Source organism: Ochotona curzoniae, unplaced genomic scaffold (assembly GCF_017591425.1).
Source record: "Ochotona curzoniae isolate NIBS_2020 unplaced genomic scaffold, NIBS_Ocur_1.0 scaffold_4506, whole genome shotgun sequence".
Taxonomy (NCBI): Eukaryota; Metazoa; Chordata; class Mammalia; order Lagomorpha; family Ochotonidae; genus Ochotona; species Ochotona curzoniae.
Window position 1 is genome coordinate 52,613,729 of NW_024467119.1, and position 20,388 is coordinate 52,634,116.

General features: G+C 39.8%; 1 protein-coding gene across 8 annotated transcripts in view; it reads left to right on the top strand.

Annotated features, from left to right (window-relative positions):
• Positions 1-20,388, top strand: part of USP53 (ubiquitin specific peptidase 53) — a 60,983-nt gene that overhangs the window by 5,553 nt on the left and 35,042 nt on the right. For 4 of the 8 annotated variants that reach the window (XM_040967427.1, XM_040967430.1, XM_040967429.1 and 1 more), the window contains exons 1-5: positions 10,374-11,254; positions 16,355-16,447; positions 16,851-16,985; positions 19,346-19,459; positions 19,540-19,622. In XM_040967427.1, coding sequence (XP_040823361.1) covers positions 11,111-11,254; positions 16,355-16,447; positions 16,851-16,985; positions 19,346-19,459; positions 19,540-19,622 — 569 coding nt within the window. In that variant the 5' untranslated portion in view covers positions 10,374-11,110. Of the gene's footprint in view, positions 1-10,373; positions 11,255-16,354; positions 16,448-16,850; positions 16,990-19,345; positions 19,460-19,539; positions 19,623-20,388 lie in introns of those variants that run through there. The other 4 variants (XM_040967428.1, XM_040967431.1, XM_040967433.1 and 1 more) reach the window with 4 other exon arrangements.

The following is a 20,388-nucleotide window of genomic DNA, read 5'->3' on the forward strand; positions in this document are numbered from 1 at the left end:
ATACCCTGTACTGTGTACTGTTCTTGGTGCTTGGGATTCACTGTAGAGTATGAAAGGATTGGGAAGAGAGACAATAGCTAATAAACCAAAGGACTCAATTAAGTGATCTATAAGAAAGGGGCAAGTACCAAGGAGATGAAAAGAAAGGAGAACAGGTTAAGGGGAATTGGGAGTGTGGGTTAGAGGTCATAATGGCTAGCATTTTTAAATAAGTTAGGTGGTTTTTAGCAAAGCAGTTATGAAGGGAGGGAGAGCAAATCTTGAGGCTCTCAGAGGTAAATACATTCGACACAAAGAAATAGCGCCACACCTATAAAGAGAAGGAGTTTGCATGGTATGTGGCTGGAATGGAGCAGGCTGGAGGTGAAGTACATGGAGATGAGGACATAGGCCGTGTAGAACTGCTAAGATCTGAATGTTTGTGATTCTTCGCTAATTTACAGGCTGAGAGCTGATCCCACAAGGCAATAGTGGTAGTTGGAGGTGGGATCTTGACAGGTGATTAGGTCCTGAGGGCTTAGCCTCTTGAATGGAGTTAGTACCCTCCCACAAGAGGGGAGCTTGCTTACCCCTTTCACTAGGTAAGGTTGCTGCAAAGGAGGTGCCAGCTCCAAAAAGAGAATGAACTGTAACCAGAGACTGAATTTGCTGGTGTTTGGATCCTGGACTTGACAGCTTCCAGACTTGTGAGCAATATGCTTCTGTTTATAAATTACCTAGTCTAAGTTGCTTTGTTATTGCAAGACAAATAGACTAAGACAATGGCCTTTGGGGCCATTGTAAAGAAATTTTTTTTGATTTTTAATCTGAATGTAATTTTCATTACATGGCAAGGATTTGTGCCCAGATGTGCCATTGTGATTTATTTTTGGAAAAATCTCTAGCTGTTCTTGAGAATAGACTTTAAGTTACCGAGTGGAGCAGAAGCTAGGAGATGGTTTTATCACAGTTCTTGCAATTCAGATAGATGTGATGATGGTTAAGACCAAAATGGTGCAAGTAGACTGGTAAAATGTCATCAGGATATTCTGTTGCTTTTCCCAAACCATTGACATGGAGCTGGATCAGATGTGGAGCAGCCAGGACTCAAACTGGCACCCACATTGACTGCTGCAGCTGTGGGCTACACTGGCCCCTAAATGCTCATTTTTTACAATTTCATCTATTCCAGGCCCGACGCAATAGGCTAGCAGCTGAAGTCCTCGCCTTGCCACACCTGCAATTCCATATGGGTGTTGGTTCTTATCCCAGTGGCCCTACTTCCCATCTAGCTCCCTGCTTGTGGCCTGGGAAAGCCGTTGAGGATGATTCAACGCCCTTGGACCCTGCACCCATGTGGGAGGCTCAGATGAAGCTCCAGGGTCTTGTTTTGGTCTGGCTCAGCTCTGGTTGTTGCAGCCACTTGGGGAGTAAATCAGTGAATGGAGGATCTTCCTGTCTGTTTCTCCTCCTATCTGTATGTCTGCCTTTCAATAAAAATAAATAAATCTTTATTAAAAAACAATTTCATCTATTCTGTGGTTTGTTATATTTTTATATGCTCATGACTCCAAGTTTCACTATGTCCAACCCTGAATTCTTTCCCAAGATTAACTTGTTTGTCTGAATGCTTATTGGACCTCTCCCTCTATTTCTGTAGGAAGACATTTTGTACCAAACGAAACTCAATGTTTTCTCTCAGGTTGAGTTCTCTGTTTATGGGAGTGCATGCTGATTTTGTGTGATCAGTTAGTGTGGAGACCCCAGGAACTTTCTTTGCTTCCTTCTCTGCTTCATAGATTTGCAGGCTTCTCCTCTGAAAGGTATCACATATTCATCACTCTGCTTGCTCCACTGCCCTGGTTCAGGTACATGTCAATCTGCCCCACATTCCTCTACCAGCTTTGTATATTTCCTCCTTCCTCTTCCTTCTCCTCTTAGTTCTGTCTGCTGCCACCAGACACTGGGTTTTGTGTAGTTAGATCCTTCAAATTCATTTTTTGATATCCTCCTACTTTATGCTCTTTGAACTGCTGAGTGTTATTTTGAGTGCATCATAAATTTACAAAAGTGGCTTTGTGCTGTCTTGCTCTCCTTTTTTATTCAGCATTCGTGCATCCACCTGTAAAAGTGGCCTAGTATTCCTGACATTGCCTGATTGTCTATCCTGTATCTTTTTTCTCCTTTTGCGTATCTATTCTGCTAGCAGTCTGCACCTAATATTATCGTGTAATATTCACATTCAATTCATGATATGGCCTGCAGGAGTCCTGGATCCAGAGGCGGTCAGTTGGTTCTTGCTGGGGTCCGTGCGGTAGGTGTGGATGGCACGAAGGTGTGAAGAGTACAGCTCCCCTGTTTAGCAGGGCTCGGGGGAGCTTCCAGCTGTTTGGCAGGGCCCGGCGGATTTCTCTCTGACCACCCTGACGCTGTTTCATCCCCTGGCTGCATGGACACTCAAGCACCCCACTTAGAATTTTGTATTCTTTGGAGGCATTGTTGTTTGCCCCTGTTGGGCAGTTTTTGCAGGTTTTTGCAACTGATGTGAGCTTGAGAGTTGACATCACTGATAATGTCTTGGTGAGTGGGCCTTTGACAACTTACACACAGGAGCACAATTAAGCCCATGCCATTTTTGGACACCTTATTGTGTGCTAATTATTGCTTCAGAATCTGGCCCAGACATACAGCACACCCTCTGGGAAGGGGCTTGACATATATGTCTTAAACACCAATGCAAGTGATGGGAGTGAGAGCTGAAACTACTATGGCAATAAACATAGTTATTGCTATCTCAAAGGCTAACCTGCCTTTACAATTTTTGGAGCCTAGTAAATGTAATTGCCTTAGCTGCTTTTATAATTTTAGCTAGAGGAATTAAGAAGGCTTTTATTAATACAAAATGCTTTTGATTATTGCTTTATTGTTTATGGGGTTGTAGGGGTCTATAGTTGTAGGGGGATTTAACATTTTAAGTTCTGTTTTAAATTTTAGGTTTTTTCCCTTATAACCTATTTTTCCATTAAATTGTAGAAGTAAAAATGTGGTGGGAAAGTACTACTAATTAGCAGATAATCACATATGCCTTGGCCTTGGAGTCCTGGCTATTGCTCCATGGCTACTGTTGAAGAATAAACAATAGCTTGCTTTGAAGAATATGATTACAGTATTTTGCAAAATTATCTTTAGGAGCACCTGCTTAGCCTTGGAGTGCAGACAGAATGATCAAATGTCTGTACATGTCCCCTTAATTTTGAAAAGAAAAAAAATAGAATAGTTACTGGTGCAGAAACTTGAGAAGGGTTCTGAGTAAATAAAAAGGACAGCTTTTTCCTGGGCTGTTGTGAGAACGCACCAACTGTCTGTGTCTGTGTCTTTCTTATCGCCGACTCCACGCACCCTTCCCGAGCTCCGAACTCGGCTGGAGCTGGACTCCGGCAGGTTCTAGTGTGTGCACATTTTAAATGTCACTCAGCGTCAGCACTCAATCTGATTCTGAGTTTGTGATCCTGACAGACTGCTTCAGTTTGCAGTACCTGCTAGTGGTGCCTGAAGTGTTCCCATTTTCCCATGTAAGAGCAGTTATTTTCCCACAAAATAATAACACAATAATGGTGTTATTACTATTGCCAGAATGAGTGTTATGTTTTAGTTTTATTTTTTCTTATTTTGAAATAGTATTTTTTAGTGATTTAATTTTCTCCACTGAATTAGTTTCAAAACTGTTATTTAATTACCTGTTTGTTTGAAAGACATACACAGAATGTGATCTTCTGTCTGTTGACTTACTCTCCAGATGCCCACATCAGCAAGGGCTAGGCCACAAGGCAGAGACCGTAGTGCTTGGGCTGTCATCTGCTGCCTCCCAGGTGTGCATTAGTGGGAAGCTGGATGGCAAACGGAGCTTGGACCATTACCCAGGCTCCTTTGTGGGATGTGGGGTTCCTTGGTGGCATCTTGTTTGCTGCATCATGCTCCTGCCCGAAATTGTAGATTTGTGGTTAGGCTGTACTTATTTTTCCTTTGTAAATTATGCTCTGTTGGTTACAGTTATGGCTGCCTGGCTTGTTCTGTTTCTTTGGGAGGGAGGGAGGTTTTCTTGCTGATTTTTATAACTCTTTGTATTGGACTGATTTCATTTAGTCTCTTCCTTTTTGTTATATATAAACTTTAAGCTTTTGCTAAGTTATATTTTGGCAATGTCCTACAAATTATGATATGTATTGCTTTACTTTTGAATTCTGGAATTTAAGAACTTTTTTGCTAAATAACCAAAGTCATTTAGCTTGTTAAGTTCTAACTCATATTGTAGACAAGGAACACAGTCTTTTTAATGTGATGGGGTGGGTATTTCCTTTGTAATCTAATATACAGTTGTTCTTTGCATTTCCTTTAGGCATGTTCTGAAATCAAATACATTCTTGGTGTGCATTTAATTTTCCTCAAGTATGAATTTTATCACCTAATATTCGCTCTCAATTCATGTTAACCCACTCTAAATTTGCCTAATTGAATTTCTTTGAGTTTATACTTTCTTTTTTTCCTCTTAATTTTCCGTTAAAGCACACATACACATAACTTGGTATAATAGCTGAATGTGGTTAGTATACGCACTGTGTTTTTAGTGTAGTCCCCCCCCCCCTTTGTTCTCCAGCCTGACTGCCTAGTCCCGTTTTAATGACATGCACATACCTCTTCCTTAGGTGATTACATGAAACGTTTTTTTGTGCCCACACTGTTTTTACTAAAATGAGATTAGATTAAATTTCTGGACTGCTAGTTGGAAACACTGTTACGTTTTATTCCAGTGTGGTCTTGGGGCATGTCTAGAGAGTGGCAATGAACTGCTTCATTTGATTGGGTCATGGCTGTTGACAGTATGTCTTTTACCAGATATTTCTTTCCCCTGGTATGTGACCTGTTGCTTAACAGTGTGCACCTGGTGAGAACCAAGGCCTCAAGGAACCACAGGAACTCAGAGAAGGCAGAGAACTGGAGAGGGTCAAGCGTAACTAAGCCCTGCTTCTGAAAAGTCTCAGCAAATCTTAGGAAAGTCCAGTTGCCAGGTGGATGTCGAGGCAGCATCATGGTATAGCAACTGATGAACCTAGCCTGCTGTCCGACTGTGTCTCCACTGATGGGCACTCACTTTGTTTTTTCCATGTCTTACTGCTACTACCTAATAGAGCACAATAAAACAGGACTTTTATTTCTGGGAAATGGAATCTTAGTATTGGACCTTGTGGTTGAAGTCAAATTAAATGTTTTTAATTTCAGTAGTTGCTGCCAGATTGATATATTATCATAAAATATGATCGTATTAATTACCATAAAGTATGTATAATATTTTGATTAATCTATAATAAAAGAAATTTGCTCTTTTATTCTCAGAGACAGTGTTACTTATAAATTTTTTTTGCTTTCTTTCATTTTTGCCCATATAAGAAACAAAGAAGCTCTTAATCACTGGAACCCTTGCTCCTTCCCACCCTTTAGTTCTGTGGAGTCTCCAGAAGGACTCACAGGGCACAATGTGTAGTCCTATTCATTACTGGAGTTTGTCACAGGGAAAGAATGTGGAGCCAAATCAGCAAACAGAAAAGAAGCATGGAGCGATGATGGAAGAAACCACACAGAACTTCAAATGGACTTTTCCCCATTGAGGCACAGAAGACCCATTAGTTCTTCTAGCAGCTAATGTGTAAACTGTCTGCTGGGAGCTCAATGGAGACTCAGTGCATGGTGTTTTTACTGGGGGTAGGAGGAGGAGTGGTCCAGAATTCCAGACTTCCATAAGGAAAACAGACTTGCAGGGTAAAACCCCATTGTTTATTGCTTTAGGAACAGTGACCCACTAGTCTTAGGCTGTTAGAAAACCTCTGCAAACCCAGTTCCCGAAGGCTGACTTCACGGCTTCACAAAGCAGGCCATTTGAACGGGAACAGTCTGCTATGTTAGATTTTCTAAAAAAAAAAAAGAGTTTACTGAAATAAAATCTGGGCACCATGTAATTCACCTACTTAAAACTTTGCAATTCAGTGAGTTTTAGTACATTCCTTGATATATACATCCATCACCCCAGCCAATGTCAGAATATTTTCACCACCTCGAAAGGAAGCCCTAGGCCTTAGCTATCTAGCCCTTCCCCGCTTGTGGTGGCTGCAGAATTCAGCAACCTCCAATCTGCTGTCCCCCTCTGTATACTTCATAGTTCTGCACATGTCATGTATAATCGATTGTGAATGAGTTCTTGCATTTAGCACTTTTCAGTGTCCATCCATGTTGTGGTATATACTACTACTTCATTCATTTTATACTCAAATAATGTCCCATTGGATCTATGCTTATTTATGCTTTTATCACTTGGTGGACATTTCTGACTACCATAAGTAATGCTGTATACTCTTTTTTTTTTTTTTTAAAGATTTATGTATTTGGGCCCGGCATGATAGCCTAGAGACTAAAGTCTTACACGCACCGGGATCCCATATGGGTGCCGGTTCTAATTGCAGCTGTTCCCTTGCCATCCAATTCCCTGCCTGTGACCTGGGAAAGCACTCCAGGATGGTCCAAAGCCTTGGGACCCTGTGTTTGTGTGGCAGACCCAGAGGAAGTTCCTGGCTTCAAATCAGCTCAGCTCTGGCCATTGTGGTCACTTGGGGAGTGAGCCAGTGGATGGGAGATGTTTTCTATACCTTCTTCTCTCTGACCTGTGCTGCTATGGGATGCTTCCCTATGCTATAGTGCTGGTTCCCCTGTTGACTCTTTTGTACACAGCCTCCCAAATGTTAGTAACTTTTTCAACCTGTAATCATGTTTCTGAGATTTATTGTGTTTTGATAGCAACATTTTGTTTGCCTTATGAAATGATTTGACATTATTATGTATTTTGTTTTCTGTATGACCTGTAACAATATAATGTTAGAATTAATAATAAATAGTCCTTTGAGGTTTAGATCAAATTGAATTTTGAGTCTGTTTAATCTCTATGTCATTCTAAAATAGGAGAATTTTTCCTGCTTTCTAAACTACTTAATATTTTCAGTTTTTTCATGAGTTAATTTTGGCAGTTTGTTTTTTCCTAGGACATTATTCCTTTATATTTTTAATCATTGGCATAAGGTTTAAGTGGTAGCTTATGTATCTGTGAACATTTTCCATCAGTTCCATTGGTGGTTTTTTTTTAAGGTTTATTTATGTTTATTATTGGAAAGGCAGATATACAGAGAGGAGGAGAGACAGAGAAGAAGATCTTCCGTTCGATGATTCATTCTCCAAGTGGCCACAATGGCCAAAGCTGAGCCAATTTGAAGTCAGGAGCCAGGAGCTCCTCCGGGTCTCCCATGCGGGTACAGGGTCCCAAAGCCTTGACTGTATTCCCAGGCCACAAGCAGTTAGCTGAATGTGAAGAATGGCTGCCGGGATTAGACTGGCACCCATATGGGATCCTGGCACGTTCAAGGCGAGGACTTTAGCTACTATGCTATCGCACCAGGCCCGTTTATGTTTCTTCTTTCCCCTGTAATCAGGCTTGTGAGGATTTTTTAAATTAAATGACAAAATATGAATTTCAGAAAACTAATTTTTGCATTTATTTTTGACTATAAGTCAGCATGTAAATCAGTGTGAAAATCAATATCCATCCCCCTACCCTGGTTATTATTTCATGGTTTTTATCCTATTTTTCTCCTATTATACAACATGTACAGCCTTTTTCAGAAACTATGAATCATTTCTCAAAGTCTGTAACAATTTACCCATCCCTCTGTAGGAATCCTGTATTTTCTATTTGATTTATATTTTCTATTTTACTATCTTTTTTTAAAAAGATTTATTTTTATTATTATTATTATTTGTATTGGAAAGGCGGATATACAGAGAGGAGAGACAGAGAGGAAGATCTTCCATTCGATGATTCACTCCCTAAGTGAGCACAACGGCCGATGCCTTGCCGATCCGAAGCCAGGAGCCTCTTCCGGGTCTCCCACGCGGGTGCAGGGTCCCAAAACTTTGGGCCGTCCTTGACTGCTTTCCCAGGCCACAGGCAGGGAGCTGGATGAGAAGCGGGGCTGCCGGGATAGAACCGGCACCCATATGTTATCCTGGGCATTCAAGGCGAGGACCTTAACCACTTGCGCCACTGCACCGGGCCCTTTAGTATCTGTTTTTAAGATTAATTTTATTTACTTGAAAAGCAGAGTTACAGAGAGAGGGAGGGAGATGCACCAGCAGAGTGGGTGGTGGAAGACAGACATGTTTCATCTGCTGGTTTAGGCTTCAACTGCCACAACAGCTGAGGCCGGGCCAATTCCAGTGCCAAGAGCCAGGAGTTTGTTCTGGGTGTCCCATGTGGCTGCCAGGGCCCAAGTATTTGGGCCATCTTCTGCTGTTTTCCCAGGGAGCTGGCTCTGACGTGGAGCAGCCCCTTTGAGATGCTGGCATCGCTAACCTGTTATGCCAAAATGCTATCCAGTACTTTCTTCTTTTTTAAAACTTAGTGAAAGAGTTTTTGGGTGAACTTATTGCTCAAAAATATGCTCTCTCCTCATCCCCATTCAGTTTGCTCATGAAACAATACTTTGAGATGTTTTACTTTATTAACTTTTAAGTGTATTTTCAATTGGTAAGTATTTACTATGTTGATTTTAAGTATGTTTTAGTTCATTCTTTCTGTTTTATATGACATGTATCATTCATGACATCTTTCTTTTTCGTACTGCTTGTACTCTTCTAAATGTCTGATTAAATCTTTGCTCCAAGGGCCAAGGTGTAAATTAGTAATGTTTACCTGGGAGGAGATTTGAAAGACTGCCATTAATTAGTGCCTCTTTCAGGTGACTTTAGGTAACAGAGGTGGAGTCTAGGGGCTTAATTGTGGGTAGTGGAGTTTAAGGGCTGATTCCAAAAAGGGATTTTCTGTTGCCCTGCAGAGGCAGGATCTCATCCGGGCCTGCTGTCCTCTGTCCTGTGAGGCCAGCGTGGACAGGAGTCTTGCAAGCCACCTGTCCTCATTTGTGCTTTCTCAGTTAGTGGTGCTACTGTGCAGCCCTTGAGATCATGCCCCTTACCTTCAAAGCGCGTTGGGGGGAGGCAAGACCTTTGTGTTTCGCTGTGTTGTGTGCAGTGTCAAGATTGGGAGATGTCACAACTGTTGGGAGTGAGGTGGGCTTCTAAGCTCCCTGTCCCAGGCTCTTGCCTTTAACCCAGAGAAGCAGTCTAAGTACAGACACAATTGCTATGCACAAAGAGATAAAGTTGATTTAAAAGGTGAGGAAAACACATGCACAGATGAGCATTGTTCAGGAATAAAGTGGGCCAGGTAGGGGAAAGAATGGGGCAGGGGGAGAGAGAGTTTTTCAGTTCCTTGCTCCCTGAGTCAGCTGGAGGAGAGACCCTCCCACCTGCTGGCCTGTTTAAGAGGCAATGGGAGGCACATCCTGGAAAAGGGGCTATTTGACACACAGGTAGGCAGGTAGGATTGCATGGGCTGAAATTGGGGGAGTAGTGTGACTTCCAGCTTGTGGCCCTAATCTGACTACCTGCTTTGTCCACTGTTGCACCTAGAAGAAGCTTTCGTCCTCTGTGACATTTGGTTTGTTTCTGTCTCACAGAGCTCTCTTCTCTCTTCCACTCCGTAAGTTTCTCATTGGACTCTTTTTTGCTTTTGTGTAGGCTTAAGGAATGGATTGGAGGGTAGGGAACCAGGGGCATATACCAGTTTGATATCTTGAGCAAGAATGGAAGCCATGGTATTTCTCTCCTCTCCTCTCCTGTCATCCCCTCCTTGAAGTTGCTGTTCACTCTGTTTGGAATTCCCTCCTGCAGGTGGCTTTTTCATTGCGTTTCCAAAATAATGACAATTGTAACCTTGTTGAAACCTTCTTGGCTGTCCTATTTAAAAGTAAAAGTTTCACAATATCTACCTTTCCCATCCACCTTTCTCCAATTGTTTTTGGTTAGCACTTCACACAGATGCCTCAGGCCCACTTTGCAGTTTGTGATACGTTGTAACATTATCTACCTTTCCTCATTATGTTAGTTCAGTGCCTGGGACCATGCATGGCTTAGTAAATATTTGTTGGATTAGAGTGCTGGAAGGAAATTTGGTAAAGCAAGAACTTTATTGGTAATAATACTTGATGGATTTTAATTCAGATGTTCAACATTTGAAGTCTACTTCACCCTGTTTTGTAAGACAGACATTTACTGAAAGTCAGCCAGGTTTGTCAATTACTGGTTTCTTCCCAGTTGTTATGCATATCATTTACGTAAAATCTACTGCCTTTCATGGATATGATACTGTGCTTGAGATGGATAGCAATATGGAGTGTGCATATGTGTTTTTTGCTTAAAATGTAAAGCAACTTAGTGTTGGCAAACAAAAGATATCCTTAAGGTTTAATTTAGCTCCAGTATTTTTTGGAACATTTTCCTTGTGAAACTGTCTTTTGAATATTTTAAGTTTGAAATGAGTGATACACCAACATTAAAAAGTTTCAATGATGAATTATGTTGTCGTTTACATTTCTATATTCAGTATTTCTGAATTGCTCTGATCAGTTCTTACTTTGGTTTATACTTTTTTTTCTCTTTCTTACAGATTTGCTTTAACGTCACATTGATATGAAATTATGGCGTCATCATTGATAACTTCACCTGGGAGAGAGAGAGACGTCTTTCTTATGAAAAAGACGTAAGGAAAGCGAATGACCAAAGGAACTGTGCCAAATGTCACTCTGCATCTCTTTGAGTCATCAATATGTATCATAACCTCTCAAGGAATGGCTTGCACGTCAAGAAAAGAATTTGATCATCAATGTTATTTTTAGCAGTTTGAGAAGAATCTCTTTTTGTTTTAACACATATAAAAACCTTTAAGGCCTTGTTTACGCTTCAGCGTTTTTTTTGCTTTGTTTACATTTAGAGCTTCAACACTGCCATACTCTGTTTTCGCTTGTCAAAGTTCTCAAACATTTGCACTGTCAGGAAAGATATGGACTCAGAAACCTGTGTCATTGTAACCGATTGCAGTGAATTTAAGTGGACAGTTCAAGACATCATTTATTTCATCATCCGAAGTATCACATGAGTGTGTAATTCTCAGCTTTAATGCACACAAGATTGCTTGAAAATGGCTTGGGTGAAATTTTTACGGAAACCTGGTGGCAATCTTGGAAAAGCTTATCAGCCGGGGAGTATGCTATCCCTAGCCCCAACCAAAGGCTTGCTAAATGAACCAGGACAAAATAGCTGCTTTCTCAATAGTGCTGTACAGGTGAGACCACAATTATTTGTTAAATTTGTAACCTTTATTTTCAAGAAATTGGTTGCTCAATGCTTACTTGATTCATCAATTAGGGATAAGATTATTATCGACTAGAATGATTGCCTAATACCACTTTCAATGGAAACAAAAGTATTTCAGCTGAGCACTTTGACTTTTATAGTAACTAGAAATTGTTTTGTGAACAAAGTGGTGTATCACTATGATATATTAGAAATTAAAATTTATTACAAATTTTATATTTAAAATGCTTTATATGTAAATATAAAAATTATGAATGTTTCTCAGATACCTACATTGAAAAACTTTTAACAGCTGCCACCACCCCCTTCAGCCTTAAAAAATTCATTATATATACCAGTTATAGCTAAACAAATAAATTTCTTGGGCTGAAATGAGAATATGTATTTTTTTATCTTGTTGCTTAAATTTCCTTCTTTCAGTGTGGCCCTGAAATCATTGCCCACCTGGAATCATGATTTGGGTATCATTTTTGTGGTCAAATGGAAGGCTAATCCATTTTATTTCAGTCCTTGTTAAAATTCCCTTACGTAAATAATATCTATTAGTAAATAGATTATCTTAATAAGCATCCTTTCTTATGTACAATTTGGAATATTCAACAGTTCTAGTAGAATTATGGTACTATAGGTTATTAAGATTTAGGATATTGAAATGTTTTTCCATTGATCTTAGAGTATATCTTTTAAAAATTCTTCAGAATAAATCGCTTTTGACATAGATTCTGATTTATTGAAAGGCAGGGTTATAGACAGAGACAGAGCAAGAGAGCTGAGAGGAAGGACATGGAGGGGAGAGAGAAATTTGTACACTTGGTTCACTTCCCAAATAGCCGCAGTATCAGGCTGTACCAGGCTGAAGCCAGGAACCGGGACTTTCATCTGGGTGTCCCGCATGGGTGTAGGGCTCCAGGGACTTGGGCCGCCTTCTCTGCTTTCACAGACCCCATAGCTGGGTGCTGAGTCTAAAGTAGATGAGCCAGGATTCGATTCAGTGCTTAAGCAATATGCCAGCATTGAGTGTTAGTGGAACCCACTGCACCACAGTGTTGGCCCCTCACGTATGTTCTGTTTTTTTCTGACATTGCAAACCGAAACATTGGTTCATAACAACATTTGATAAGTGTAGTACATCTAGAATCTACTCAGACATCTCATGTCTGTGTTACCAGTTGTTCTCCAGTGGGGACAGATGTCAAACTTGAAAGTTTTTTTTTTTTAAAGATTTATTTTTATTATTATTATTTTTTGTATTGGAAAGGTGGATATACAGAGAGGAGAGACAGAGAGGAAGATCTTCCGTCTGATGATTCACTCCCCAAGTGAGCGCAATGGCCGATGCTATGCCGATCTGAAGCCAGGAGCCTCTTCCGGGTCTCCCATGCGGTTGCAGGTTCCCAAAGCTTTGGGCCGTCCTCGACTGCTTTCCCAGGCCCCAGGCAGGGAGCTGGATGGGAAGCGGGGCTGCCGGGATTAGAACCGGCGCCCATATGATTAGAACCGGCGCCCATATGGGATCCTGGGCATTCAAGGCGAGGACCTTTAACCACTTGCGCCACCGCGCTGGGCCCAAAGTTGAAAGTTCTTAAAGTTATCCAGGGAAAAAGAGCCAGTTCGTATTAGGAAAGTATTAATTCTCTTCTACTCCAGACTCCTTTGTCAGCCAGTCGTTTGCCCTTTCTAAATGACTTTCGGGACATTAAATACTGTGAGAAAATAGGAGCACTGTGGAATTAAAAGCTTTTGATTCAATAAGATCAAAATTGAATAAAATCAAAATATCAAAATTGATATTTGGGAGAAATGCTCATTATAAAGCTGGGAAAGGCACCACATACCTACATTCTTTGGGAGGCTTCAAGACAATTAAAATGTGAACTTCTGTCTGAATGAATGCAAATAGCATCTTATTAGAAAGAGATTTTTGTCATTTATAGGAGACTTTGGTCATTTCAGATCTTTTCCTGTTACCTCTTTCCTACTCTCCTTCATACTTATATTTTCTTTTTTGCTTTTTTTTTTTCTTTTCCTTAGTTGCCCAAATACTATGTATAGTTTAGGAAGACGAAGAACATATTATAGCAACAAAAAATTCTGGATAAGGAAGCCTATGTGGAAAAGAAATTGGAAAAATATACCTGTAATAGTTCATTAAATTTCATTTTGTTTATTTGAAAGATATAGAGAGCTCTTTTTGCCTGCTGATTGAGACTCATGGCAGCTTGAATGCTAGCATATTGTTGACAAGTTCTTTTAGCTTTTATGCATTGGAAAAAAAGTATGCAGTTCCATTTTGATTTTGAAAGACTTCTTGTTCTTTTTTTGCTTTGACTGAAAGGATCTGAGCTGACATTTCTCTTTCAGTACCTTGGTGATTTTGCGTCTCTCCGTGATAGCCTGCATGGTCTTTGTTGATTTGATCTTTGTTCCACTCTGTGTGGTGTGTCCTCTTCCTTTGTTGCTTTCAAGACTTTCTTCCTGGTTTAATATAATTTACTGTGTGTCTTGGCATCATGCCTCTTGTGTTTTGATTTGTTGAACATCTTGGATCAGCAAATTTTACAATTTTAAACCGATTTGAGAACTTGTTGACTATTATTTCTTCAAATATTTTTTCTGTCTCTCCCCTTTACAGGACTCCAGTTTCATGTACACGCATGGTTGTGTATTTAAAATGGCTGCAGGGTTCATTGATGTTCATTTCAATTTTTTTTTTTCTGTTTCATTTTGTGAGGTTTCTATTACTGCTTGAAAATACATATTTCCCTTTGAAATGCCTTATCTGTTCTTAATCTCATTCATTTTAGTTTTTATTTTAGAAATTACATTTTTCACCTCTGGAAATTTAGTATGGGATTTCTTTTTAAAGATTTGGTTTATCTGTATGAAAGGCAGAGTTATGGAGACAGAGCGCACGAGAACGAGAGAGAGATCATCTGTCCGCTGGCTCAGTTGCCAGGTGGTCACAATGGCTGGGGCTGGGCCATGCCCAAAGCAGGAGCAGAGGAACCTCTTGGTCTCCTGTGTGCTTGTAATGTGCAAGCACTTGAGCCATCTTTGGCTGCTTTTGCAGGCATACTAGCTGGGACCTGGATTGGAGGCATAGCAGTTGAGACTTGAACTGTCACCCATATGAAATGCTACCTGCTATGCCACAGCACCAACTCCATGATATAAGTCTTAATATCTTTCTCCTGTCCTTTTTTTTTTTCAAGATTTATTTATTTTTACTGGAAAGTCAGAGAAAAAGAGAGGAGAAAAGACAGAGGAAGATCTGTCCGCTGATTCACTCCCCAAGTGGCTGCAATGACCATTGCTAAGCCGAACCGCAGGGAAGAGAGAAGAGACTCTTCCCGGTCTCCCACGGGTGCAGGGTCCCAAGGCTTTGGGCTGTCCTCGACTGCTTTCCCAGGCCACAAACAGGGAGCTGGATGGGAAGCAGGGCAGCCAGGATAAGAACCAGAACTCATATAGGATCCTGGAGCATGCAAGGCAAGGATTTTAGCCACTAGGCAACCATGCTGGGTCCTCTCCTGTTTAATCTTAGCTGTAGTTGTTTAAATGTATGTTGTAGTTGTAATAGTTGATTTGATACACTTGGCTAAGTGTGTTCCAGTATCTGTTTCCTTTATCATTCTGAGTTATATTTTCTTTGTTTCTTTGAATGTCTTACAATTTTTATTAGCTGATCACACAGATGTTATTTTGTCAGGTTATGTATATTTTCTTATTCCTAAAATTAATCTTGACCTATGTTAAGGGACTTGATTGACTTATTTGGAAACAATTTGATTGCTTTCCTTTTTTGCTTTCTTGGGACAGAGCTGTTTTGTTATGAGAAAAAATGTGTTTCTCTCTCTAGAATTTATCTCTCTCCACTAGAGACCCTTCTTTCTTCTTTTACCAAGACTGTGAATTCTGAAGTTTCCCACTTTGACTGTTGGGGACAGGACACTGCCCTGAGCCTGTGTGAATTCTGGGTGATGTTTCTTTGAATCCTGTTCAATTTTCTTTCCCAGGCCTCAGGCCACCAGAATACTCAAGGGATCTGTCTAGAAATCTCTGTTTTTTAACTGCATTTCTCTCCTTTGCTGTGCTTTGCTGCACCAACTATAGCAGCTTTGGGGACACTTGCTGACCCCTGATGTTTGCTATGTAAAATGGTTGGCAAAGCTAATTCTTCCTAACAAAACAGCTGTTCATATAGGTTTTCTGAAGACGATTTGTAGTGGAGAAGGTGAAGCCCATGGTGACACTGCTGTCCCGTACTAGAGTCCTGATTCAAGTCTTGTTTGCTCCACTTCCAGTCAAACCCATTGCTAATGAGGCCAAGAAGGCAGTATATGATGGCGCAAGTAGTTGTGTCAGATTTAATCCTTATATCAGCCTTTAAGTAGGTACTAAATTTGTCCTTAGTTTACTGAGTCTCAGGAAATAGTTTGTCTGAGTCAGGTGCAAGGACAGTTGAACAGTGAAGCTGAAATTGGAACTCAGGCAGCCTGCTTTCCACGTGGAGCTGCTGGCCAAAGTGTGGCACTACCGCTAGAGCTGTGCTGCCATTGCTGTTTATTGGTAAAGTGCATTCCAAGGCAGCATTTTTTTTTAATGTTTTGATAAGAGGTAATGTTCAGGAAAGTTATGGAATGTCTATGTTCTTGTAACACACTGAATTGCTTGTGATGGATAAATGGGTCTTATTGTGCTATTAAAAGCAGTAGCTTTCAAAGGGAAATTTTATTACATAGTTAATGACACAGGGACACTTGCATGCCATATTGGATTGTGTGAGTTTGAGTCCTGTTCTGGATTCTAAAACCCTACTAATGTGCCCTGGGCGACAGCGAATGATGACTCATGTGACCCACGTGGGTCTCTGCCACCCACCCTGGGGCCTAGGTTGAGTTTTGGGTTCCCAGGCATTTGAAGAGTGAAAGAGTGGTTGGAAAGAGTCAGCTTGGGCTCCTCCCCTTTCAAATAAAATAAATACATTTAAAAAGAAAGATCTTACTGATTCACTTTTTGCAAGTTAAAAAAATCTGAATCTTTCTTTCAAATCTGGTTTTTTTTTTAGGTTTTATGGCAGTTGGACATATTCCGACGAAGTTTACGAGTTCTGACTGGACATGTTTGTCAAGGAGATGCCTGCATATTCTGTGCATTGAAGGTAACATTCTAACTGCTTGGATTTTAATTTCTGTAGTGTGTTTTTAGGGTTTAGGCAACTTATCCCAAATCTTTGTCCATAAATGATATAAGTCAGATTCATCAGAGGGAACAGTTTAGAACTAGGCCTCATGTGAAGCTTACATGCTCAGAATCTGTAGGCAGGTCCTGAGAACTCCAAATGTCTAATTCTTACATTAGCATTTCGTGTTGAGACTGCTGCTACTATTTTTGTGCTTTACTCATTGAAATAATTAAGTAAGTTTATATGGAATTTTAGAATAAGACTGTTCTGTGATAGTTTCGTAGCATACTATTTTGAATGTCTCTACGTTGCCATGAAATGTTCAAGTGTTTTAAAAGTCATTGGCACTAAACTTACTGATGTACTTGTTGATTTCCAGACAATATTTGCACAGTTTCAGCACAGCCGAGAAAAAGCACTCCCATCAGATAACATCAGGCACGCTCTGGCAGAAAGCTTCAAAGATGAGCAGCGATTTCAGCTTGGCCTTATGGATGATGCTGCAGAGTGCTTTGTACGTATGTCTGATAATCCTTAGGAAACTCAAGTAGTAGTTTTCATTGCTTAGCTGATGCAGATTTGGGGACAGTAGAAAGCAGAAACATCCAGTAATGGAAAAGTATCAGAACTGGTCAATGGATTTGAGTTTTTATCCATCCTACCAGGCTCAAATTAAATCCATTTCTCATTTGGGTTATTTATGTTACTAGAATTTTAATTGCTAGGCCACTTAAATTACTTTAAAATTGAGGAATATATTTTGTCACTTGGATCACTTTTCCACAGGATATTGAAGTATGGCACATTCTTGGCAGTGCTGTTTACCATTTCATGCAGTGGTTCTCAGGGAGAGAGAAGGGAACCCTGGTGGGATAACAGTTTTGATGCTTGAACTTCAGCTTAGGAGTCCCTGCAGCTGATGTTTGGCTCTGTACCACAATGTTCATAATTTCAGTATTCCTTTGGTTGGCTATGATCCTGATACACCTTCTACAATATGTACATTAATTACTTTTGTAATTTTTTCTATTGGAAATGTAGATTTACAGACAAAGAGTGACAGAATCTTCCTTCCACTTGTTTGTTCTCTAAAGTGGCTGCAACAGCTGAAGCTGAGCCAGTTTGAAGCCAGGAGCAACTTCCCAGTCTCCCACGCAAGTGCAGGGTCCCAAGACTTTGCTCTACTGCTTTTCCAGGCCACAACAGGGAGTTGGATAGGATGTGGAACAGCAGCCAGAACATGAACTGGCACCCATTTGCGATTCTGGCCCATGCAAAGTGATATTTTAGCCACTGAACCATTGTGCTAGGCCCATGTTTATTATGAAATATCTGTTTTATAGAAGGCTACTTCATGGGAAAAAATGTAATTAAAAACTAAGCTTATTTTGGCTTAGAAGTTTTTTGCCATCCATGTGTAGGTTTTTGATTATATGTATTGTCCATGGTCTTTTTGAAGACCTGTCATTGCATGGATATAAAAAAACATTGTGGGGGTCTGGCGTGATGGCTGAATGTCTAAATACTTTTTTCCTTAATTAGCATCTTCATGGTTTTTAGACAGAAGGAAAGCACCTTCACTAGCACATGGCCTTGTGTTCTTTTGTATTTATTACAAAATGTGTCAGTACTAGCACACATAATAACAAAATAAGTTTCCAATATTTTTCTGTTTATACTTGAGTACTTAAAACATGACTATATTTTGTACAACAGTTTTATTTTGGGATTAGTGTAATGTACAAATATATAATAGTGGCAGTTCATGAAATGTCTAGGAAACCAAGCTTACATCACTGAATGGTTTTAAATTTTCTAGGGAGAGAGGAAGGTTGTGTTAAAATTTATTGGTTAATCGGCTTTAGTAAAAAGAGGGAGTGTTGTGTTAAATAAATTCCTCTTATTTTTCTGTACTACAAATCCGTACTTTCATATGAAATTTGTTGCAAAGCACATTACCTGCATTATCTTGTTTATTGTTTTATATTTCATCACTATAATGAAATTACCCCGACAAGCTAACTTTATAAAGAAAAGAGGTTTGCTGAGTTCCGAGTTTTGGCAGCCAAAAGTCCGCAGAGCATGATGCAGCTCTGGGTAAAAGGCCTTTTGCTGTGTTACCTTGTGGCAGATGGCAGGGATGTATGGAGGAGGAGGAGGAGATCACATTGCCAAATAGGAAGCTGAGATACTGTCATGTTGGGGGCAGGGAACAGGCTGTGCCTCTTATAGCTGACCATTGAGCCTTGGAAAATATCCCAGTCCTTTCTTTGGGTGTGTATCTTGTTGGTCTAAGGAGTCCTTAGGCTCCATCTCTTGAAGGTTGCGCACTGACTCTCCTGCCAACCACCTCATAGGCAAAAAGATCCTGATACATGAAATTTAAGGGACAAATCACATACAGATCATAGTGTGGTATTATTGTATCTTCTGAGTGTTTATCATTGAAATTTTGGTGTAAGTTGTATGGCTATCTAAATAATTTAAGTAGGATTTTAAAATAGCTGCTTGGTGTTTCTTAATACATGGATGCTGAAATTATAGGACACTGTTTTCTAATATTCTAGGTTGCAGCCACTGTGAATTGATTTGGAAAGTATGTTAAATGTTATAAGAATGCTAAGTTATGTATTTAATTTCTCTAAGCAATTTCTAAGATAGCACTTTTACGAAAAGTAAATAATTGAGCAACCTTTAAAGTGTTGACTAGAGAAGGAAGTTGGAAAACTAGTAGTGTATGTGGCATTCCTACATTTACTCTTAAAAGAAATCTACCATTTAAAAGAGTTTCTTTTTACTTTTTGAAGTTTTTTTTTTTTTTCAAATGTTTCCTCTAGGGTCAACACTCATTTTTCATTTTAATTTTTCAATTAGGAAAACATACTGGAGAGGATTCATTTCCACATCGTGCCGAGCAGGGATGCGGACATGTGCACCTCCAAGTCCTGTATCACCCACCAGAAGTTCGCCATGACTCTGTATGAGCAGGTGAGGTGACCTAAGTATCTTATTGGCTGTTACACTTATATTTTATGATCGATAGATTAAACGTCTGTTTCTACCTATAGTGTGTGTGTCGTAGCTGTGGAGCATCATCTGACCCTCTACCTTTTACAGAATTTGTGCGGTACATTTCTACAACAGCCCTATGGTAAGAACCTATTCAAGACTATTTACCAAAGATGTTGGTGACACCTGTACGCATACTGAATAGCCTATAAAACCACAACGTACATAATTTTTCCGTTTGATTGAGTCTAATAAATATGCTGCCAGTAGCAGTACCACAAGATGTCTGCCTTTGCTGCTTCTTTTTAGCTTAATCTAACATAGGTTGAGTATCCCTAATCTAAAACACTGAGGTCCAAAATATTTCAGGCATTTTTTAAAATTATTATTATTTTGGAATGCTTACATACACAGAATGATATATCTTGGGGATGAGAAGGGAACTGAAGTCCAAACACGAACGTGATCTATGAATTATGTACATATTATACAGTCTGAAGGTAATAGTTATACAATGTCTTTAGTGTGACTGAATTTTAAGATATGTCACATGAGGTAACGTGGGATTTTCCACTTATAGTTTCATGTCAGTGCTCAAAAAGTGTCATATTTTGGATTGTTTTGGATTTAGGATTATAGATGCTCAACATGTATGTGTCGCATAGTGAAATTTACAAAATATGATTCAGAAGTTGTTTCTGTTTATAGCAAGTTTTAACAGAGCTTGGTATTTTCTACATTTTTGTTAAAATATTCCCTTGGTAGTATTTGTATTTCCTGTCACTTGACTGTACTTTTATTGTGTTGAGTTCTAGGGTAAGCAGAAAAGAAATATGTGAATTTACCCCCATCTTAGATTGTTGTATTTGAGGACTCAACATTTACCTGAAATTAAATTTTCCATGGTT